This window comes from Sorex araneus, chromosome 1 (genome assembly GCF_027595985.1).
Source record: "Sorex araneus isolate mSorAra2 chromosome 1, mSorAra2.pri, whole genome shotgun sequence".
In the NCBI taxonomy this organism is placed as follows: domain Eukaryota; kingdom Metazoa; phylum Chordata; class Mammalia; order Eulipotyphla; family Soricidae; genus Sorex; species Sorex araneus.
In genome coordinates this window covers 226,364,749-226,387,086 of record NC_073302.1, presented here as the reverse complement: position 1 = coordinate 226,387,086, position 22,338 = coordinate 226,364,749, and the positions used below count along the sequence as shown (strand labels likewise).

General features: G+C 41.0%; 1 protein-coding gene across 3 annotated transcripts in view; it reads right to left on the bottom strand.

Annotated features, from left to right (window-relative positions):
- The window catches only part of SACS (sacsin molecular chaperone), a 97,554-nt gene that overhangs the window by 56,803 nt on the left and 18,413 nt on the right, over nt 1-22,338 (bottom strand). For 2 of the 3 annotated variants that reach the window (XM_055122206.1, XM_055122315.1), the window contains exon 3: nt 658-808. In XM_055122206.1, the coding sequence (XP_054978181.1) occupies nt 658-808 (151 nt within the window). Of the gene's footprint in view, nt 1-657; nt 809-902; nt 1,119-22,338 lie in introns of those variants that run through there. The other variant, XM_055122268.1, reaches the window with a different exon arrangement.

Below are 22,338 nucleotides of genomic sequence, written 5' to 3'. Positions count from 1 at the left end.
TTAGTACCACCGAGAAATAAACACGATGAATAAATACAAAGTGAAGCTACTTGTTAGGGTAAGAAAGCAAGTTGATTTTCAGCAAAATGTCCTTCCTTGAACCTATCTCTTAAGAAAACTGTATCTTCACCCTTAAAGAATACTGATGGTGTGAAATAGTCCAATGAATTGCTTGTCTTATCATCCACTCACAGGGCATGCAAGGTTTGATCTATAAAAATCGTTCATTCACACTTTAGAAGTTCTAGTAGTAATGCTACTAAAACAAGTGTTCAGTCTTCCATGACGTCTGCAGACCCCTTGGTGCCAAATCTCCGATTCAAAGAATTGGAGGATTGGTGCAAGAGGTTAATTTAAAAACTAGTGAAGCTATTGACCGGGATTCCCGCTGCCTTCAAAATGCAACTTGCAGGCACAGCAATTACTCAACTTACTCTAACTATGAGGCATCAGACTTGACTCTGGACTCTGAGTCCACTGGACAAACACACTGGACTCTGTCCCCCCACCCACAAGTATCTCCTCGCACGCTGGGAAACGAAGACGAGCCGGCACAGGGCACTGGGCGCTGCCCGGCTCCCTGGATCACCACTACGGTCCGCTGCGGGGTGGCTCATCCACGAGTCACGCACCCGCGGGAACAGCTTCGGCCCCTACCTCCCTGTGGCCGAGCCACAGCCGCTGCTCCGCCGCCGGGAAGCCCGTGTCGGCCGCGATGCGGTCCTTGACGTCGCGCACCGTCCGGGTCGCCTCCACCTCCACGGTCCTGCAGCCCACGCAGCCCGGGAGGACCGTCACCCGCATCCACCTGCGCGAGAGGCAAAGGGACGCTCAGTGCCGGCCACGTGGGATCGCGCGCTCGGCCCGGAGCCCGGCCCGGAGCCCGGCCCCACCCGCCCTACCTGGGCCCCATCGCGGGCGTCCCCGCCCCACAGCGCCGACGCCGGTCACGGTGACCCGCGGGCCGCGGGAGACGCAGGGGGCAGGGCCGCGCCGCCCCGGCCCGGCCCGGCTCGGTGCAGCCCGGCGAGCGGGGGGAACCGAGTGGAAATGCCGGAGGAAGCCGCGCGGGAGGGGGCGGAGCGGGCCAGGCGGCGCGCTCCCGGCGGCAGGGGCCCGGGGAGGGCACTCGTGAGCACGCGCCTGCCCGCCAGAGGGACCGTTAGCCCAGGCCCCGCCCCGCCGCTGGCCTCCGCCGCCAGGCCCCGCCCCGCCGCCGCCAGGTCCGCCCTCATCCGGACCTGCAGTTCAGCCGCGCCATCCCGGCCCCGCCCGGCCACACCCACCCATTCGGCCCCGCCCCCGCCCGGACCTGCAGTTCTGCAGGCCCCCCAGCCCCGCCCACCCCACCAAGCCCCACCTACCCACAGGCCCCGCCCCCGTCCGGACCTGCACTTCTGCAGGCCCTCCCAGCCCCGCCCATCCTACCAAGCCCCACCTACCCACAGGCCCCGCCCCCGTCCGGACCTGCACTTCTGCAGGCCCTCCCAGCCCCGCCCACCCTGCCAAGCCCCACCTACCCACAGGCCCCGCCCCCGTCCGGACCTGCACTTCTGCGGAGCCTTCCTGGCCCCGCCGGCCACGCCGGCCCCGCCGGCCACGCCCACCCCGCCCAGCCGGGTCTGTGTCCGCTGTGGCGCTAAAATCAGAAGAGATTTAGGCGTCAGCCAGATATACAAAACGCTGATTTAGAAATTAACTGTATTGCCCCTGACGATGGTCAACGGTGCTAAGAGACAGGATTGGCCAATTCTAGAGTCTCTTTCAACTTGAATACGTGCCCTTTAATCCATCCTTAAAGTTTACGTCACCAAGTGAAGTGGATGGCCAAGCCTTATGCTCAGGGGAAGGAGGTGGCACCCAAACGCCAAGTGTCTTCCGTGCTTTCTTTTATTGTTCGTCTTTAAAGCGCAGAAGTGGGATCAACGGTTCAGTTGCTTGGAGAAAGGAGTGCCAGCAGGAACTCCGTAGATGAGAACACACAAAATATATATACAAAAATTCAACATGCTTAAAAGGAATCTAACTTATTTTGGCAATGTGATGGAGCATGCCCTGAGATTTCAAAGTGTGTATTTGTCATTTGATGAACCTTCAATGCACATCCTCTCCTCTGACTTAATAGTCACAGGAATGGGTGACACATTTTGCACACCTCCTCCCCCCCACACACAAACCACACACACAAAGGCATTCTATTAAGGTGATTCAAGGCTATGTTACCAACCAGGAAAGTTAAGTGTCTTGTTTAAGGGCTGGAGCGATAACACAGCAGGTAGGGCATTTGCCTTGCACATGGCTGACCCCCCTCCCTCTCACAGAGCCCAACAAGCTACCTAGAGTATCCCGCCCCCATGGCAGAACCTGGCAAGCTCCCGCTGGCATATATGATACGCCAAAAACAGTAATAAGAAGTCTCACAATGGAGACGTTACTGGTGACCATTGGAGTGAATCAATGAACAATGGGATGACAGTGCTACAAATAGAATTTTAACATTGACCCCAAAAATGGCATCACTGTTATTTCACTACAACTTTTCCACTTTCTCCCCCACCAACTATACGTATATATTCTATGTAATTGTTACTTACAATTGTTATATAATTGTTACCTTTTATAAGTAACAATTATTACCCTTTGTAAGTAACAATTACACAGAATATCTTTGTACCTAATACAGCTCTCCCTTCAAATCATATTTGAAAGAGAAAGAGTTCCAAATCATGCTGGTCTTTCCCTGCTTGGAACAACTAAGCGTTTTTCATTAATTAGAGGAGAGTATGTTAGTCAACATAAAAATCAGGAAAGACAAAGATTCCTAGGGCCATGAAACTAGCTCTGAAACATTCTCAGGCTGAGTTGGAATCCTCAGCATTGCCAGGTGTAAACTTGATGACCCAGCTCTTCCTCTGCCCAGCAGAACTACGTGTGTGGTCCCTGGGGATGCCAGACCACAATTGGGATGTCCTGACACCAAAACAATAATAAGCTAAATATACAGATATTGGGGCTGGAGAGAGGGTACAGTGGGTAAGGCACTTGCCTTGCATGTAGCCAACCTAGGTTTGATCCCCAGTATCCCATATGGTCCCCTGAGCACTGCTAGGAGTGATTCCTGAGTGCAGAGGCAGGAGGAACCCCTGAGCATCACTGGGTATGGCCCACAAAATTTTTTAAAAGAGTTTAAAAATATATATATAGACATTCACTTTTCCAATAAGATGGCCCTTAGAAAGGAGTCCTTTACTGTATCAGTGACAAGAATGTGTGTGTGCAGCATACCTGCACCAGAAAAATCTGAGGCTAGATCCTTTGCTAACCAACAGTCTGCCGCCTTCTACTCTCCTAGGGAACCAGGAAAATGGGACTGCAGTAACTAAGGAATATCAGTTTAGAGTGGCATTATCAGAAACAAATAAAAGAGCTTTACAAAGAGTTCAGAGGAAGTGAAGCCTACGTGGATGGGGGAGGGGGATGGTCCTAAGAAGCTGAGAACATGGAGAGATCAAAGCATACCCTGAATAAAACTTCCGGGGTTAGTTATAATGACACCAGCTCTGCCTAAGGTCCATGTTAACAACTCCACCCCACCCCCCGCCCTCAAAGTGGTCAGTCATTGCCAAACTGTGCTTTCTCCCCTTGACACTGCAACTTGAACCATAACATAGCCTCAGATCATACGAGAGTCCCCTAGCCCATTGCCCACAAGCCTCCACCTCATAGAACTGTCAAGTCCAGTGTAGAATGTTACAGAGGGAGACTCCAGCTCTAACACAAATGACTCTTGGAAACAATGAACTAAGTGAGATAAGCCAGGCATGTTGTCTGCCTTCACTTGGATGAGAAATCCGGAGAGGACAAATTCATGGAGACGGAAAGCAGAAGACTGCTGCCAGGGGGTGATGAGAGGGAGGAATATGGGGGCCTGATTCTAAAAATTCTTATGATATACGGAGGTAAATGTGGGCAGAATCCTCCATGAGATTAAAACTAAAGAAATCTTCAAGAATGAAACACCACTGACCAAGCAAATGGAAGCAAAGATAAACAAATGGGACTATATTAAACTAAGATGCTTCTGCACCTCAAAAGAAACAGTGGCCAAGATACAAAGAGAGCACACAGATTATGAAAATTATTTATGCAATACGTATCTAATAAAGTGTTAATATCCAAGATGTATAAGAACTTTAAAAGAAAAAATCCAACCCCATCAAAAAATGGGGAGTTGAACTGAACAGAAACTTCCACAAAGAAAAAATACAATTGTCCAAAAAACACATGAAAATGTGTTCTATGTCACTAATCAGGGAGATACAAATCAAAAGAACAATGAGATATCATCTCACACCACAGAGACTGGCACACATCAAAAAGAACAGGAGTAATCAATGCTAGCATGGAGGCAGGGAGAAAGGGACTCTTCATTGTTGGTAGAAATGCTGACTTGTTCAGTCTTTTTGGAAAACAATATGGGCATTCCTCAAAGAGCTAGAAACTGAGCTTCCATATGACCCAGCAATACCACTTCTGACAGCATATTCCAGGAGCCCAAAACACACAGCAGAAATGCCATTGTCACTTCTGTGTTCATTGCAGCACTATTCACTATAGCTAGAATCTGAAAACAACCTGAGTGCCTGAGAACAGATGACTGGCTATGAAAACTATGGTCTGTCTACATCTATGGAATATTTAGAAAAATTAAGTTATGAAATTCACTTATAAATAGATGGAAATGGAGAGTATCATGCTGAGTGAAATGAGTCAGAAGGAAAGAGATAGATGTAGAATTATTGGACTCTTTTGTGGGATATAAAAAATATATATAATGTAGGACTAATACCCAAAGATAGTAAAAACAAGGGCCAGGAGGATTGGTCCAGGTTGGAAGATTCCTTCAATTGTTTGGGGATAAGGCAGTTGGGAGGGAGAAGGGACCACGATGACAAAGATAGTTGAAAATGATCATTCTGAATAAGTACTGCGTGCTGAAAATAGGTAAGAGTGTAAACAGCTATCTCTTGCAGTATCTGTATTGTAAACCATAATGCTCAAAAGAGGGGTGAGAGAGAGACAGACAGATAGACAGACAGAAGGAAAGTGCCTTCCATAGAGACGGGCTGGAGGTTGGGGGGGAGTGATAGGAGGTAAACTGGGGACACTGGTGGTGGAGAATATATACTGCTGGAGAGATGGGTGTTGGAGCACTATATGGCTGTACCACGAACAGCTTTGTAACTGTATCTCTTGGTGAGTCAATAAAAAGGGGGGTGGGAGGCTTAATAAATGAAATCCATGAAATATTCTGAACAGTGACAATGATTGCACCTCCTGGAAAATGTCCTAAAAATCATTGAACTGGATCTTTTAAAATAGTCGATCCCATGGTATATGAATTGCATAGTGATAATAATATCAAACAGCATTAGAGTGGGTAATTTCCCTATACCACAGTGTATAGAGTTCCACTTGGTGCAAAGACTGTTGAATGTGACTACCTTGCCTTCTTGGGTAAATTCATAGGTTTGTTCATTTTACTGTCCTTTTATGATGCACTGAGGCCTTTTTCCAGAATGATCATAACTGATATCTTTGCTCTCAGATACACACATAAACAAGATAAAAGAAATAAAACTGATTTTCAGTGCCAGTGTGGAACCCAAGGCCTCACACATGCAAGGGAAGTGCTCTCCTGCTAAGCCCCTAAAATGAAAACCTCTTAATCAGAAACATTTAACTTCTTTTTACTCTCTCCCTCATTACTGCCCCCTCCACCAATTTATTCTCCCCACCTCCGAACCCTTCCAGGTTATATTGGAAGTTCATCAGATTCACCCTCTAAACACTCATACTTATGTGGACTGACCTTCCTTCCTTAAACTCCCCTCCACATTTAGAGGCAGCCTAAATGTCTTTAATCTAGAAAGTCTGTGTTTCACAAGGCGTCACTTGTTCCACTTGTATCTCCTCTTTAAACTCTTTAAGGCAGGATATTTGACGTTAAATTCCAAGGCTCACCTTCAGACTCTTATAAAGAATAATTCCTAGAAGGGAAATTTAGGTCTTAAACCAGGAAAACTGTTGTCCCAGGCAGAGTTTATCCCACAGGTCACATCAGTAACCAATAAGTCAGACAGATAACAGATGATTTATTGGAAGAGATGCCCCTTTTGTTCTGTTAATATAAACACACTTGCTTAAGTTTTATTTTTAGTACATTAAACATGCTTTGGGAAATGATGTCATGTTTCTGAGCTCACGTTCCTGCCACTTGTACTTCCAAGGAGAGTATTATGAAATCCCTGAGGTGCTGTATATTTTATGAGAGAATAGGATTGTACAGACTTTGCAAGATACTTTTAAATCTACAGTTAATTTTAATGAGAGCGAGTTGCTTGGTTGCCAGAAACTCTGAATATTCAGTCAGCTTCAACCAAGCAAATTAACCAATAAAGGCCCTAAGTCAAGTAATGCTCTAGTGCATCGACTGAGTATTCAAAGGGAAATTGCTGGAAGGGGGAAAGAAGTGACTCAGACTCTTGATATTGAAAAGGTGACACATCTTCAGCTATGTTTTAGTCAATTCAGGGAACAAAAGAACCACATATGGTTTCTGAATTGCTTCTATTCATGATTACCATTGATTAAGCACCATCTTTTGCAATAGTTTATATAAAATGCAGATGAAATGAGTGGGTAATTTGACACGCTAATGAAGAGTTTTTTAATTTTAATTTTTATTAATAATAACTAAATGTTTACATTAACATATCATTGTTTTATACTTGCACTGCTGCTACATCCTGCCAACCAACTAAGTGCCAGGGTCCCTCCACCATTATCTCAGCTTCCCCCTAATCTCTCAGCACCCTCAGATCACACTCCTGATGGCAATATCTAGTTTGTTTCCTCTAGGGATGTCTAGTCCCTTTCTTTATTTCTCTGTACTTTGCATATTCATGACATCATCTGGTATTCATTTTTTTCTTTTTTGACTCAATTCACTAATGAGTCTTTTTTTTTTTAAATTTTTAAATTTATTTATTTTTAATTAGAGAATCACCGTGAGGGTACAGTTACAGATTTATACACTTTTGTGCTTATACTTCCCTCATACAAAGTTCAGGAACCCATCCCTTCACCAGTGCCCATTCTCCACCACCCGTAAACCCAGCGTCCCTCCCACCCTCCCCAATCCCATCTCCCCCCCACCCCACCCTGCCACTGTGGCAAGGCATTCCCTTCTGTTCTCTCTCTCTAATTAGCTGTTGTGGTTTGCAATAAAGGTGTTGAGTGGCCTCTGTGCTCAGTCTCTAGCCCTCATTCAGCCCGCAACTCCCTTCCCCCACATGGCCTTCGACTACAATGTAGTTGGTGATCGCTTCTCTGAGTTGACCTTTCCCCGGAACGTGAGGCCAGCCTCGAAGCCATGGAGTCAACCTCCTGGTACTTATTTCTACAGTTCTTGGGTGTTAGTCTCCCACTCTGTTATTCTATATGCCATAGATGAGTGCAATCTTTCTATGTCTGTCTCTCTCTTTCTGACTCATTTCACTCAGCATGAAACTTTTCATGCCCATCCACTTAACTACAAAATTCTTGACCTCCTTTTTTCTAACAGCTGCATAGTATTCCATTGTATAGATGTACCAAAGTTTCCTCAACCAGTCATCCGTTCTGGGGCATTCGGGTTTTTTCCAGATTCTGGCTATTGTAAACAGTGCTGCGATGAACATACATGTGCAGATGTTGTTTCGATTGTACTTTTTTGCCTCTCTGGGATATATTCCCAGCAGTGGTATTGCTGGGTCAAATGGGAATTCAATATCTAATTTTTTGAGAGTCGTCCAAATTGTTTTCCAGAAGGGCTGAACCAGTCGGCATTCCCACCAGCAGTGAAGAAGGGTCCCTTTCTCCCCACATCCTCTCCAACAGCGGTTGCTTTTGTTCTTTTGGATGTGTGCTAGTCTCTGTGGTGTGAGGTGGTATCTCATGGTTGTTTTGATCTGCATCTCTCTGATGATTAGTGATGCAGAGCACTTTTTACTAATGAGTCTTTTTGACTCATTAGTGACTCATGTCACTCAGAGACACTCTCCAATTTTATTTAAGTTGCAACAAACTTCAAATTTTCATATTTTCTCATAGCTGAGTAGTATTCCATTATGATTATATATCAGAATTCCTTTATCTAGTACATTGTTGGACATTTGTGTTATTTTCAGAGCATGGCTACTGTAAATAACGCTGAAATAAACATAGGTATGCATATCTTTTTGAATTAACATCCTTCTGTTCTTGTATAGTGTACTATAGTGTATTCGTGTATATTAGTGTATTACTGCATGCTAGTGTATTAGTGTAAATTACTGTATTGATGTAATTATAATTAATCAGTATACATTGTATAGTGTATTATAGTATCTATGGAAATTTCCCATTTCTTCTAGCAATTGCTATTCTTCCTGTCAGTTCCTTCCTTTTGCTTTGTCCTTCAGTATTTCACATTTTCCTTCAGTGTCTGCCTACCTCCAGGTATAATGAATAGAACATATGAGCTCCATCTCTCATGTGCACCGGCAGACGGTTGTCATGGCTCCAGAGTTTACCTTTTCACACTATCATTGGTCCTGCTCATGAAAAATGTCTTATCCAAGAGTGGCCCTAGTAATAGCCCCTTCTTCAGTTTGTCGACATGTCTCTGAATGCTTGCAAACAAAAATTATTTTTTAACTCTACCTCCTTAAACTTTCCTAAGAGGGACAAGGCAATTACACAATCCTCCCAAATGCCATACAAACAGTCTTTGAATATTTTGGCCTCTGCTTGCTTCTTTAGTCAGAAAAATAAGGAAAAGCATTTCCCATTACCAAGATGTCCCCTACCCCCACTTTTCATATTTTAATGGGGAATTTTCATTTTTCCTGCTCAGAAATTGGGTTCTTTTTTCAGATTAGTTACCCAGCTGACTCTGAAATAGCACCCAAAAATGATTCTTGATCCTAATTGTTATGGTAAGACACCTAAAGTAAAGTCTAATCTTATCAAGTAAGCATTTGCAAGGCAACTAACTTCCTATTTAATCCTCACTATAAGTAATGTGAAGCATTTTTATTCTATATTTCAAATTATGAAAGGCTAAGAAAGGTTGTATGTACCCAAGACCATCCACGGGACCAAGACTAACCCCAATCTAAGTAAATCAAATCTTTAATCACTGTCCATAATACTCCCCTATTTTTTTTATTGGTATCAACCAGAGATGTTTATCTTAGAGTAAAAAAGATTCCAAGAAACATGGTACATAACTGGTTTTCATGTATAAAAATTTCGATGGTTCAAAAAAATATTTGATCACAAAAAGTAAAAATATGCCAATAATTAAACCAATACTCATTACTACTCACTTTTCATCAAATACTTGTCAATTCTTCCAAATGCACTATTATATCTAATTCCCAAATAAACCTGTAAAGAAGTTTCATCACTCAAAGATAAAAGTCATGACCAGAAAGGGCAAGAAATTTGTCTAAAATTTTCTGGCTAATACAAGTGTTAAGATGAAAATCCAGCTCTTCATCCATTTGCCCTGTCTTGAACTGCTTCCTATGCCTAAAGTAGAAAGGAAGCAGCTTGAAATTCTAAACATCAAGCACAATCTGCATGTCTTAGGGACAGAGGGGCACTACATTTTCTCCTAAGGGCTGATCACAATCTTGTGTTTTCAGGCATGTTTTACAGTGCAGCTGGATGTAGGTAGTAAGCAAATCTCATATACACACTGGAAAACACTTCTAAACTTGATACATAGACAACCATTATTTAAGAATAGATATAAAAAAAACTACTTCCATTCAGTTATTTCTATTCAACGGAATGAGATATTAGTGTAAATATGCACTCTTCCAGTTTTGAAAGTGTCTCAGACAGAACCCCTGGACATAATTTGATTAAATTAATATTGTCTGGTTAGAAATATTAGAGAAGTATGTTTATTTATAAAAATATTGTGAATATTATTAATATTTTATTTTTAATATTTCTAGCTTAGGTTCATTAAACACTTGCAAAGGTATTTTTTAATGTTATAATTCTATTTTTATGACCACTGTATTATTTCTTTGAGGCACCAATGACACAATAAATTGAAAATAGAAATCAGAGAAACCAGGTCTACAAAATGACAGATACATAAACTTGTGAAAACAAAGCTCTCTTTATCTTTGCTTTTTATTTGAAGAGGCAGATGCTACAATCGTCATCACAGAAAGACTGATAAAGGGCTACACACGCTTGTTATCTTAGAAAAATACTCTACTAGCTGACAGGAAATCACTTCTGAAGAGGATATGAAGGAAATGCTAGTTAGAAATAGGTCAAGGGATGTTTTTAAGGGAAATTGGAAGATGGATCCATGAAAACTTACATGATTACTACAATGTCATAGAAACTTCATCTTTTAAAATTCCTCTATTTTGCTCCTTTCCCAAATTGTTTTTAATTTTTTTATTATTATTATTATTTTTTTTGCTTTTTGGGTCACACCCGGCGATGCACAAGGGTCACTCCTGGCTTTGCGCTCAGAAATTACTGCTGGCGGTGCTCAGGGGACCATATGGGATGCTGGGAATCAAACCCAGGTCGGCCATGTGCAAGGCAAACGCCCTACCCACTGTACTATCGATCCAGCCCCCTGTTTTTAAACTTTTTCTTGGTAAGATTCTATTGTATAAATGTGATACTTATGCAATTAAAAGAGGAAATAGTTGGACAACAAACCTGTATTTACTCACTGTTATAAGAATGAATATTCTTAGACTACAAATGATGAATTTTAAAGTAAAGAAAGGAAGCAATAAGATTAAACTATACATTTCACTTATAATTCACCAAAGTTTAAACAAACTCTATAATGATTCACTATTTCTCTAATCCCTACGAAGATACTGATTAAGCAATTTATGTAAAACACTTCATCAATTAAAAACTATTTAGGACAAAGAAAATAGAGTTCAATAAATTCCCCAAAGCTTGGGAGGAAAATCCTTGACTATAGATAAAGTTAGCAAAGGTAATGGTGATAAAAGTTAACAGGACTAATGGAAGTTGGGATTCACAGTGTGGTAGATTAGGAGTATAAGTGATGATCAGCTTTTGTACTGAATCTAAAAAATTTTCTTGGTCAATATTTTTACTAGTACCTACTGATTATTGTTATAAGGTTTTCATTCTGGAGCTGGAAGGCCCCTTACAGAAATTGGTACCTTCGATCACTCTAAACATTTCTTTTGGGTCTGAATATACGGCCTTAGTACCTTAAACCACTTAAGTGATGGTGTTTTTCATCATGTGTGGTGGTCGGTGGTTTACGTCCTGCTAATGTTTCTCATAAAAAACTGAAAATAATATATTTTAAAACTGCCTTTTGGGGAGCCAAACAGATAGTACAGTGGTTAAAACTCATTGCCTTGGGGCTGGAGTGATAGCACAGCGGGTAGGGCGTTTGCCTTGCACGCGGCCGACCCGGGTTCGAATCCCAGCATCCCATATGGTCCCCGGAGCACCGCCAGGAGTAATTCCTGAGTGCATGAGCCAGGAGTGACCCCTGTGCATCGCTGGGTGTGACCCAAAAAAGCAAAAAAAAAAAAAAAAAAAACTCATTGCCTTGCATGAAAGCAACCTCAGTTCAATCCTAGGTACTATAAGGGCCTTTGGATATTTCCAGGTATAGCGTGGGAAGTCCCCCAGCACAGCTGAATGTGTTCGGGAGGTCCCCAAGCAATGTCAAGATATAATGAGTATGGGGCTGATGGTAAAAGTATTAGACTTTTATCTAAACACAGCTAGGCCTTTGGTCTATGAGACTGGCGGCCTCATAGACCAAAGAATGAATATTTGGTCTGGCGGCCAAGTAAAAATCCCAGGGTGGGAATGAGTGCTTGAGCAGAGGTCCTATACATGTCTTGCTGAACATATAAAAATAGAGTCCCTTGTTTAACATATGAACAGCGAGAACTTGGGAATGGGACCCAGGGAACACAGCGGGGCCTTGGAAGTGAAAACTTGGTACTTGGGTGTCTATACGCCTGCCTGCAATTCTACAAAAGAACAGCCTCAACATTGTGTCAGCTTTGTTCTCCCTCTAATACTGTGGAGCAATAGCACAATGGTAGGGCGTTTGCCTTCCATGTGACCGACCTGGGTTTGATTCCTCCATTCCTCTCGGAGAGCCCGGCAAGCTATCCAGAGTATCTCGCCTGCATGACAGAGCCTGGAAAGCTACCCATGGCATATCTGATATGCCAAAAACAGTAATAACAAGTCTCACGATGGAGACATTACTGGTGCCCGCTTGAGCAAATCGATGAACACTGGGATGACAGTGATACAAGACTGTGGGAGGTGTGCAGTGAGCTAAGGTATAGAACCCACTTACCTGGTTTGTTGTAGGCTTCTAACTATATTTATCTCTGAAAAGAATGTTTTGTTTCTATACTGTTTTCTTGTGGCTATTGCTTTCAATCATAACAGAAATTAATATTTTATATTAAAATCTTACATACAAATAATTTTTCCTATAGTTTGTTTTTTAAAATGAGTAAATTTCTATTGAATGCAATCAAAGTAAAGAGAAAGTAAAGTGAAATTTATCAGCTACACAGGCGTGGGGGGGGCTGGGGATAGGAGGGTCCGGGGGAGGTTTACTGTGGTTCTTGGTGGTGGAATATGTGCACTGGTGAAGGGATGGGTGTTTGAGCATTGTGTAACTTAGACTTAAGACTGAAAGCTTTGTAACTTTCCACATGGTGATTCAATAAAAATAAATAAATATTTTAAAAATTTAAAAATTAAAAAATTAAAAAGACCAAAAAAATAATAAAATAAAATGAGTAAATTTGACTCCAAGTTATTATTTCTTCATGAAATTCTTGCCTCTTCGCCCCAGGATTCAGTAAATAAAATAATTTTAAATCTTAAGGCTGTATGAAGAATAATTAATTGACTATATAATTCTCATAAAAGCTATTGGGTAATTTTCTATGAAGGCAAACAACCTAAATCATGTCTAAAACAGTATGATTCCAGTGTCCATAAATGGTGAATAACAAATATATCTATATTGCTATTTTTATTTTTTATACTTCCATCTGAAAATATCTATTACTGAATGTACTAATATTCCTCTGTGCTTACACACAGGGTTCCCTCTTTTTCCAACACAAATTTTGATGAAGCAGTCATGAGCACTCATTTGGGGGTACCTTAATAAGTTTTCATAATGACCATGGGCCATGCCATAGAAGCAGCACAAAATAAGATGTATATGATCTCAATGATTCTATTTCTAGGATATCATATAACTTTAATATGCTGAAGCAAAGTAGAAGGAAGAAGTGCAAATCTAGAAGGTTTTCAATAGTTGTTGAATTTTCATAATGGATATGGAGTTGATTATTGTAATAGTTTTCTCTACTGTGTATGACTAAAATTTTTCATGATCAAAGTTTTAAAAGAAAAGGTAAGAGGTCCCAAGTGTCGGAATCAACTTAATTAAGGAGGTAAAGGACTTGTATAATGAAAACTACACAACGCTACTTCAGGAAATAAAAGAGGACACGAGGAAATGGAAAGATATCCCCTGCTCATGGATTGGAAGAATTAATATTGTCAAAATGGCAATACTCCCCAAAGCATTATACAAATTCAATGCGATCCCTTGACATTCTTCAAAGAAATGGAGCAAGCACTCCTGAAATTCATATGGAACAATAAGCTCCCACGAATAGCTAAAGCAATTCTTGGGGAAAAGAAAATGGGAGGAATCAACCTCCCCAACTTCAAACTCTACTACAAAGTGGTAGTAATTAAAAGAGAAGGGAACACCAAGTAAAATGTGGTTGGAGATCCCGCTCGGGAAGGGAGATGCATGCTGAAAGTAGACTAGAGACTGAATACAATGGCCACTCAATACCCCTATTGCAAACCACAACACCCAATTGGAGAGTGAGAGAGATCAAAAGGGAATACCCTGCCACAGAGGCAGGGTGGGGTGGGGGGGAGATGGGATTGGGGGGAGGGATACTGGGTTTATTGGTGAAGGAGAATGGGTACGGGTGGAGGGATGTGTTTGTGAACATTGTATGAGGAAAAAACAAGTTCTAAAATGTGTGAATCTGCATCTGTACCCTCATAGTGATTCACTAATTAAAGAATAAAATAAAATTTTTTTAAAAAAAATTAAAAAAAAAAGCATGGTATACTGGAACAAAGGCAGAGCTGCAGACCAATGGAACAGGGTTGAATACTCTGACACACACCGCCAAATATATGATCATCTAATCTTTGATAAGGGAGCAAGAAATGTGAACTGGAGCAAGGAAAGCATGTTTAACAAATTGTGCTGGCAAAACTGGACAGCTACATGCAAAAAAACAAGCTTAGATCTCCACCTATCACTATGTACAAAAGTCAGATCAAAGTGGATTAAAGACCTCAACATCAGACCAGAATCCCTAAGGTACATTGAAGACAAGGTCGGCAAAACCCTCCACGACATTGAAGCCACTGGTATCTTCAAATATGACACGCCACTGACCAAGCAAGTGATAAATAAATGGGACTATCTCAAACTAAGAAGCTTCTGCACCTCAAAAGAAACAGTTACCAAAATACAAAGACAATCTACAGAATAAGAAAGGATATTTACACAGTAGCCATTCGATAAAGGGTTGATATCAAGGATATACAATGCACTGATTGAACTCCACAAGAAGAAAACTGCCAACCCGATCAAAACATGGGGTGATGAAATGAACAGAAACTTTCCCAAAGAAAATATCCTAATGGCTCAGAGGCACATGAGAAAATGTTCAACATGAGTAATCATCAGGGAGATGCAGATCAAAACAACAATGAGATAACATCTCACACCACAGAGACTAGCCCACATCCTAAAAAGCAAAAGCAACCAGTGTTGGTGTGGATTTGGGGAGAAAGTAACTCTCCTTCACTGCTAGTGGGAATGCCGACTGGTTCAGCCCTTTTGGAAAACAATATGGACGATTCTCAAAAAGTTAGAAATTGAGCTTCCATTTGACCCAGCAATACCACTCCTGGGAATATATCTCTGAGAGGCAAAAAGGTATAGTAGAAATGACATTTGCATTTCTATGTTCATTGCAGCACTGTTTACAATAGTCACAATCTGGAAAAAACCAGAGTGCCTAAAAACAGATGACTGGTTAAAGAAACTTTGGTATATCTACAAAATAGAATACTATGCAGCTGTCAGAAAAGATGAAGTCATAAAATTTGCATATAAGTGGATCAACATGCAAAGTATCATGTTGAGTGAAATGAGTCAGAAAGAAAGAGACAGACATAGAAAGATTGCAGTCATCTGTGGAATATAAAGTAGCAGAGAGGTACAAGCTTGCAATGATGCATTTTCTGGCAGAAATTTCTCTGGACTTAGTTACTAAAATACTAAAATACAGAAATACAAAACTGTGCAGCTGCTATTGCGGCCGCTCGACCTCATATCTCTTCATTTTCAGCAATGGAAAACAAATTATCAAATGCTTCCTTTGCAGCAGGTCCGACTTTGGGGGAAGAAACTCCCCCAAACAATAATGGTGAATTTTTTTGTTGAAATATTGAATGTAATCAAAGTGAAAGTAAAGTGAAATTTATCAGTTACACAGGTGGGGTGGGGGGCTGGGGAAGTGGAGGGGTGGGGGGAGGTATACTGTAATTCTTGGTGGTGGAATATGTGCACTGGTGAAGGGATGGGTGTTTGAGCATTGTATAACTGAGACTTAAACCTGAAAGCTTTGTAACTTTCCACATGGTGATTCAATAAAAAACATAAATTTACAAAAAAAAAAAAAGAGGCCCCGAGTGATAGTAGAGCAGGTAGAGTATTTGCTTGGCATGTGGATGATCCAGGTTCAATCCCCAGCATCATCAGAGGTAATTAATTCCTGAGTGCAGAGCCAGGTATAACCTCCGAACTCGACTGGAGGAAGCCCCCAAACAAACAAACAACAAAAATGGTAGGTGTACCAAGTATAGCATTTCTATTAATTTTACTAAGAGGGTGATGTATAAACCATATGTTTACAGATACCAAATATTACCCTTTCCCCTCAGATATACTCTTGGCCATAAACTGACCTATGTTGATGGCATCAGTTTGCCTAATATTTCTTCAATTATACGTAGACCTGGCTAACAGGAGCCCTACAGAAAGTGAAAAGGAGGCCTGGGAGAATTTGTTTATGCTGACCATGACCTATCCCACATCTCCTTCGAAGGGAAACTGTTATTCCAGTGAAGGATGCTGCCTTTCTTCAGAATATTGGTGGTAATGCTCTTTGTCCTTCTATGTTCATGCAACATTTCCTACCCCTAGTTCCTCAGGTCTCAGAGGTACCAGTAGCACCACTGGTACCCTTTTAAAAAATATTTTGGTTTTGGGGCTATGCCTAGCAGTGTTTAGGGCTCTACACTCAAGGATCACTTCTGGAAAGACTCAGGAGACCATATTTGGTATCAGGGATTGAACCCAAGTTAGCCACTTGGAAGGCAATTTCTTTATTTACTGTACTACATCTCCAGATTCATCTGAAATTTCTTATGGCTCATTTTCACTTTTTGTATATAAACTCTTGCATGTGGAGACCCCAACAATAGGCCACTCAACAGACCAGGCTCATCTCTCCTATCCATCCAAGAAATAAAGCAAACTAACTATTGTGTAAATCATGTCTAATTAGCAGAAAAATATGTAAAGCATACATTGGTATACCTACCCCTCTTTCCCTTTGCCATTAGTTTCCTTGCTTTCACATAGAAGATGAATTATTTTGAGGCAAAAACAATTTTATTTAGAGATTATGAGAAGTAAAAGTGAACAAAAATATTATTCAAGAGAGAACATGGGTTTCTCCAAAGGAACGTGTTGAGAGTACACATCTCATGTAGAGATGTGGGTCACTCCCCAGAATGCAGAAGAGCCTAGAAGATGGTTTTTTAATTACTAGTTTATTGAAGTAATATTAGTTTGTAAGACTGTATATGCTTAAGGAGTATAATGTCACACCTCTTTAAAACACAGGTTAGCACACCACAATTACCACCAAAGTGCCAATATCCTTCCACCATACTCACTGAATTCTCTTTCCCCTTCCAGTCCCCTCTCCTCCCTACCACTCTGGTAACTTCAGTATTGTGAATAGGCCCACAGGTTTGCTTGTTTTTGCTTTATCTGTTTCATTGCTTTGCTTCTCTAGATCTTTTGTATAAAGTGATCATCTGTTATTTGTCTTTCTCCTTCTCATTTGTTTTCACTTATCACTGAAATTGGATTTTTATCCCTCTTGATGATAATGGTTAGTTTCATATTGCACCCCAAACATGACACCACAAATATTCCACAGAAGAAACTCAAAACATACTGGCTGAGTTTCCACCTGAGGAACAAGTAAAATATGAGCCAACACAGGAACTCATGGCAGCAAGCCTCATGGAATCCAAATTGGTCTTTTCACAACCATATGAGAAAAACCATCAGTGGAGAACTATCATGAGTCATCCTGTCATCATTTCCTTTTACTTTTCATTTTAAAAGTCCTATCATTCTACTCCTCCTTAAAACATTGGCCTTCTACCCAAATTTGCCCAAATTGCAATTATTTTGAACCCAACACTATATGTTTTATGTTTTAATTCCTCCAAATTTTTCAGTTAACACTATCAAAGTCTACACCCTGTGTTAGTTTCCAGAGATTAGAATAATGAGAAAATATAATGGAAACCTTTTGTTGGACACCCTATCAGATACTATGCTTTTCTTCTCTAGATCTTTTGTATAAAGTAATCATCTGTGTTTCAAATTCATTATCTCTAGTATAACATTATTAGAAGCATTATTTTTTCAGTAGTAAGAAAAAATGTAATTTATTCAAGGTTGTATTACAAATACATAGCAAAACTTATATTCAAACCAATGTGTCTGCCTTCAAAGTTTGTATCCTTCCATTACACAATCTGTTTTCTCTTTAAGGAGTCATGGAGATATGTGTAGGAAAACATTGGTTTGTCCTTCATCCCTGGCTACAGGGAGCTTAGGTTTATTGTATTACACCCATCACAGTGCTCCCGAGACACTCCCATTCCTCTGTGTTTATTGGAATATAGCTCTAAACATTTTTAGGTTTAACATTGGTATGTCCTTTCTCCCTTGCCACAGGGAGCTTAAGTTTACTGAGTTACACCCATCACACTACCCCCTAGACACTCCCATTCTTCTATGTTTATCTTTAACCTCTTCTCTGTGCTCTGCTTCCCCAATCGCTCAGTCACCTTTATCCCCAAATCACACTCTGTTGACTTGTAAGGTCAGATCCTTCTAGGACACTGGATTTGTTTTTGTAAGTGAAATATTGCTTTTCTCTTCTCCTTATGTCCTTTACATAGTTACTTCACAGCAGTGTCCTTTTTGTATAGACACAGGAAGGAAGTTAATGCTATGCTTTTATAACTTGGGAGTTAATTGACTCTGAATAATATTCACTCCTGGGTATCTCTGTTTTGTCGACTTAAGCCTCAGTTGCCCTTAGTTCCTAGAATCCCAAAAGCAGAGTCCCAACAAGGGACTGAATGGACCCAGGGCAATCTGTGAGCTACCCTGGCATCAAAATGGGCCAGGCCAAGCACCATAATACTTAATAATAAATTAAGAGCATGGTCATGAACAAATTCTGTCATGATCCAAAGAGTAACAACTGGATCAAAATCCTGCTAGGGTTAGGGTCTGCCCACTTCCATTGGCCGTCTGTAGTGGAGAAAACGGCCTGAGACCACCAAACACAGGTGCCGTGGTTTCATATTCATCGGGTTAGGAAAGACTAATCTTGCCTGAGCACTGTAGTCTGAGATGTATAGCAAGATGTCCCCAAAAGAGCCACCTATAATCTTAATGTATCTCTTACTGTGTTCATATAAAATGATTAATGTTATTAAGAAGCAGAATCAAAATGAATGTTCAAATGGTTGTTGGATAAGAAAAGAAGAAACGCACCCCTAAATGGTATTTTGCCCTTAGGTTGGTCATCTTGCTAAATGAGAATTTGTCCTAGAAGAAGCTTCCCCTGAGGGAAGAACTTTACATCTGTTGATTGTATGGCCACACCTACGTGTAATTGCTACTCCAGCCCCTCATGATTTGGGATATAACCAAGGCTGTAAGAGTGGGCAGGAGCAGTTGAATCAGAAAGAGGACAATTGAGGGGAATGGAGGTGGAGGAAGAAAATTGAGAGGGATAGAAGAGGAATATGGGAATGAGTGAGACTAGAAGGAGGCAGAGGGAGATGAGACTGGAATAAACTGCAACTGATCACCAATAAGCTTGGCCCTTGTTTCCTCCTTTGTCTGCCCACTGCCATTGGCCGTCTGTAGTGGGGGAAATGGCCTGAGACCACCAAACACAGGTGCCGTGGTTTCATATTCATGGCAAAACGGATTCAAACCAATGTGTCTGCCTCAAAAGTTTGTATCCTTCCATTGTACATTCTGTTTTCTCTTTAAGAAGGCAGGAAGATAGTTGTTTAGAGCCGTGTTCTGTTTATTTGGATGTAAAAGTAACCAAGTATCTTCTCACTCCTTCTTCTTTAGGAAGGAGAGAGAAAACATACGAGACAGGACAAGCCTTATCTTCCTTTCTCCATCCAAAAGATACCAGGAATGGATTTTGATTCTATAAGAACAAGAGTGTAGACTTCGACTTTAGATACACTGGACAAGACAAATTCAACCAGCACTGTTTCCTTCCTACAAAACAATAAGCATCAGCAATGAGGAGAGGCCAATCACAAGGCCACCCACAGGTTTCTACATCCTGTTGGGCTCATGGGACCCACTGGGTGCTGGAGTTAACTCTCACAGAGGCACTATGACAAGAGGGTCAACTGAAAAGTACATGAGCAAACTTGTCCCAGAGCCCAATGAGACCTCATTGCCCAGATGACAGCCAGAAAGAGCTGAGGAAGAATTTAAGCAGATGAGAGAGCATGGGGTCACGATCTTACGGGTTAAGATCTTGTCAAGCAGGTGAAGGCTTGGAGTCATGGAGATATGGGGTGTAAATATTAATCTACTTTATTTATACTCATGAGCTACTGAAACCTAGGAGGTGTGGAATAATTGCTTTTCCACTTGTTCTTTCTTTAGACTCCTACCACCTTGGCTCTATATCTGGATAACTGCTACTAGATCTCTTTCTCAATCCTGAATCCACTCCTCTACTCAACAGGAGTACAATGCTAACTTGTATTCTTGGCTCTCTTAGTCTTTTCATATATTTGAATTCAGAGCTTGCCAACTTTAAGCCTTTCCCATCCAGATTTTTGCTATTCCATTGTGCTATTATGTATATACATATATTTGGTCTTTGTCTCCAGAGATCTGGCAGAGTTCTCAAAATCCTCGGAATTTCCTGAATGATATCAGTGCCTTTTGTATGCTAATGAAATAACTCAAGGTGGGGCTTCTAAATATCCTCAAGATAGGGGCTTGTTGCCAGAGCAACCAACTAGAAGATTAGAAGAACAGAATTTTCAACCGCACACCCTGACCTTGGGGCAGAGAATGGAACTAGCTGGAGACTAGAGTTCAATCACCAAGAGTGAATGATTCAGTTGACCACACATTAAGTAATAAAATTTCTTAAGAATATAAACAACAATGAGGCTAAGTTTCCAGGTTGGTGAATTTACTGAGTAGCTGAGAAAGAAGACAATGGAGCTCTGGACCCCCACCTTCCTCTCCCCTGTTACCTATTTATTTATGTGTTCCATTTGACTCTAAGCAAGTAGTGTCAGAACTGAATTGATGGGCACCAAATCAATATTAAAGAAAGAGGGAATTGTTCAAAAAATGACACAACAGCCATCATAATTACATTCTTGGGATTCTTAAATGTATTTAATATTCCAACATTGACAGGTGTTAAAAACATTTTCACAGCCCAGTGAAATAAATTGACACATGAAGCACCACAGAGCCATCAGTTAAGTTACTCCCAATATCATACCATCCTTGTCCAAACCTCCATCTTATTTTAGTGGGATTGTGACAACAATCCATATGGTCTTCTCTACTTCTACATACCTCTGTACACAGAGAAACTCTATAAAAGCATATTTCAAATTTTATCACTGCTTAGAATTACCATTTCCTTCAGAGCAATATAGCACTAAGCTACCTCTTCAACCATGTCTTCAACTCACCTCTCCAACAAACAGCCTCTTTCCTGCTTTTAAACCTGGAAGGCAATTCCACCTCTGTTTGTTTGTGTTCTCCTTTCCAGAACATTGTGTGTGCATGTGTGTGTGTGTGTGTGTATGTGTGCTATTTATTTATTTATTTTTAAAGTTCTTCAAAATAATTTATTACATTGAATATTCCATATTCCAACACCAATACTACCATCATCACACCTTCCCACCACCATTATTTCGAATTTCCCACCACCACCCAAGCCTTCAGAACACTTTTTCCCTAAATAATTCACAATTCATTCCCTCATCTCCCTCAAATGTTTTCTTAAATTTCAAGTTCTCTATGAGGCCTTGACTATGAATAAAACCTTCCTTATATTTTTACAAGTGTCCCAAATTGTTTTCCTTTGATCAACCCAGTGAGTTTGAACAAGCTACATAACTTCAGTTTAAGATGATTGTCTTCATCTCTCTCTTAGACACTGCCACTAACCTGAGTTAATCCCAAACATGCTCAATGCCTTAGCATGCACATTGTGACTAAAACTTCTCCTCAGCATTCCAATGGACAATTTCCCCAATCTGGTCTTCCCCTCCATCTCCCCAACTCTGCTCATCACACCATTACACATTGATGCTCCAGAGTCTTCTGAGGGTGCTGGGGAAGGAGCATTCAACAAATGATTAAAGTCCCAACTTTCAGCTAAAATATCCTGATAATATATTTAATAATATATCTTATTTTAATTTAGGGTAATATTTTGCATTGGGCAGGGCATTTGCCTTGCACATGGCTGACTCAGGTTTGATTCCTCCACCCCTCTTGGAGAGCCCGGCAAGCTACTGGGAGTATCCTGCCTGCATGGCAGAGCCTGGCAAGCTACCCGTGGCATATTGGATATGCCAAAAACAGTAACAAGTCTCACAATGGAGACATTACTGGTGCCAACTCGAGCAAATCGATGAGCAATGGGATGACAGTGACAGTGATTTTGCATTGATTCTCAGAGAGACAATCTAATACCCTTCCCAAAAACACTTACATAAAGC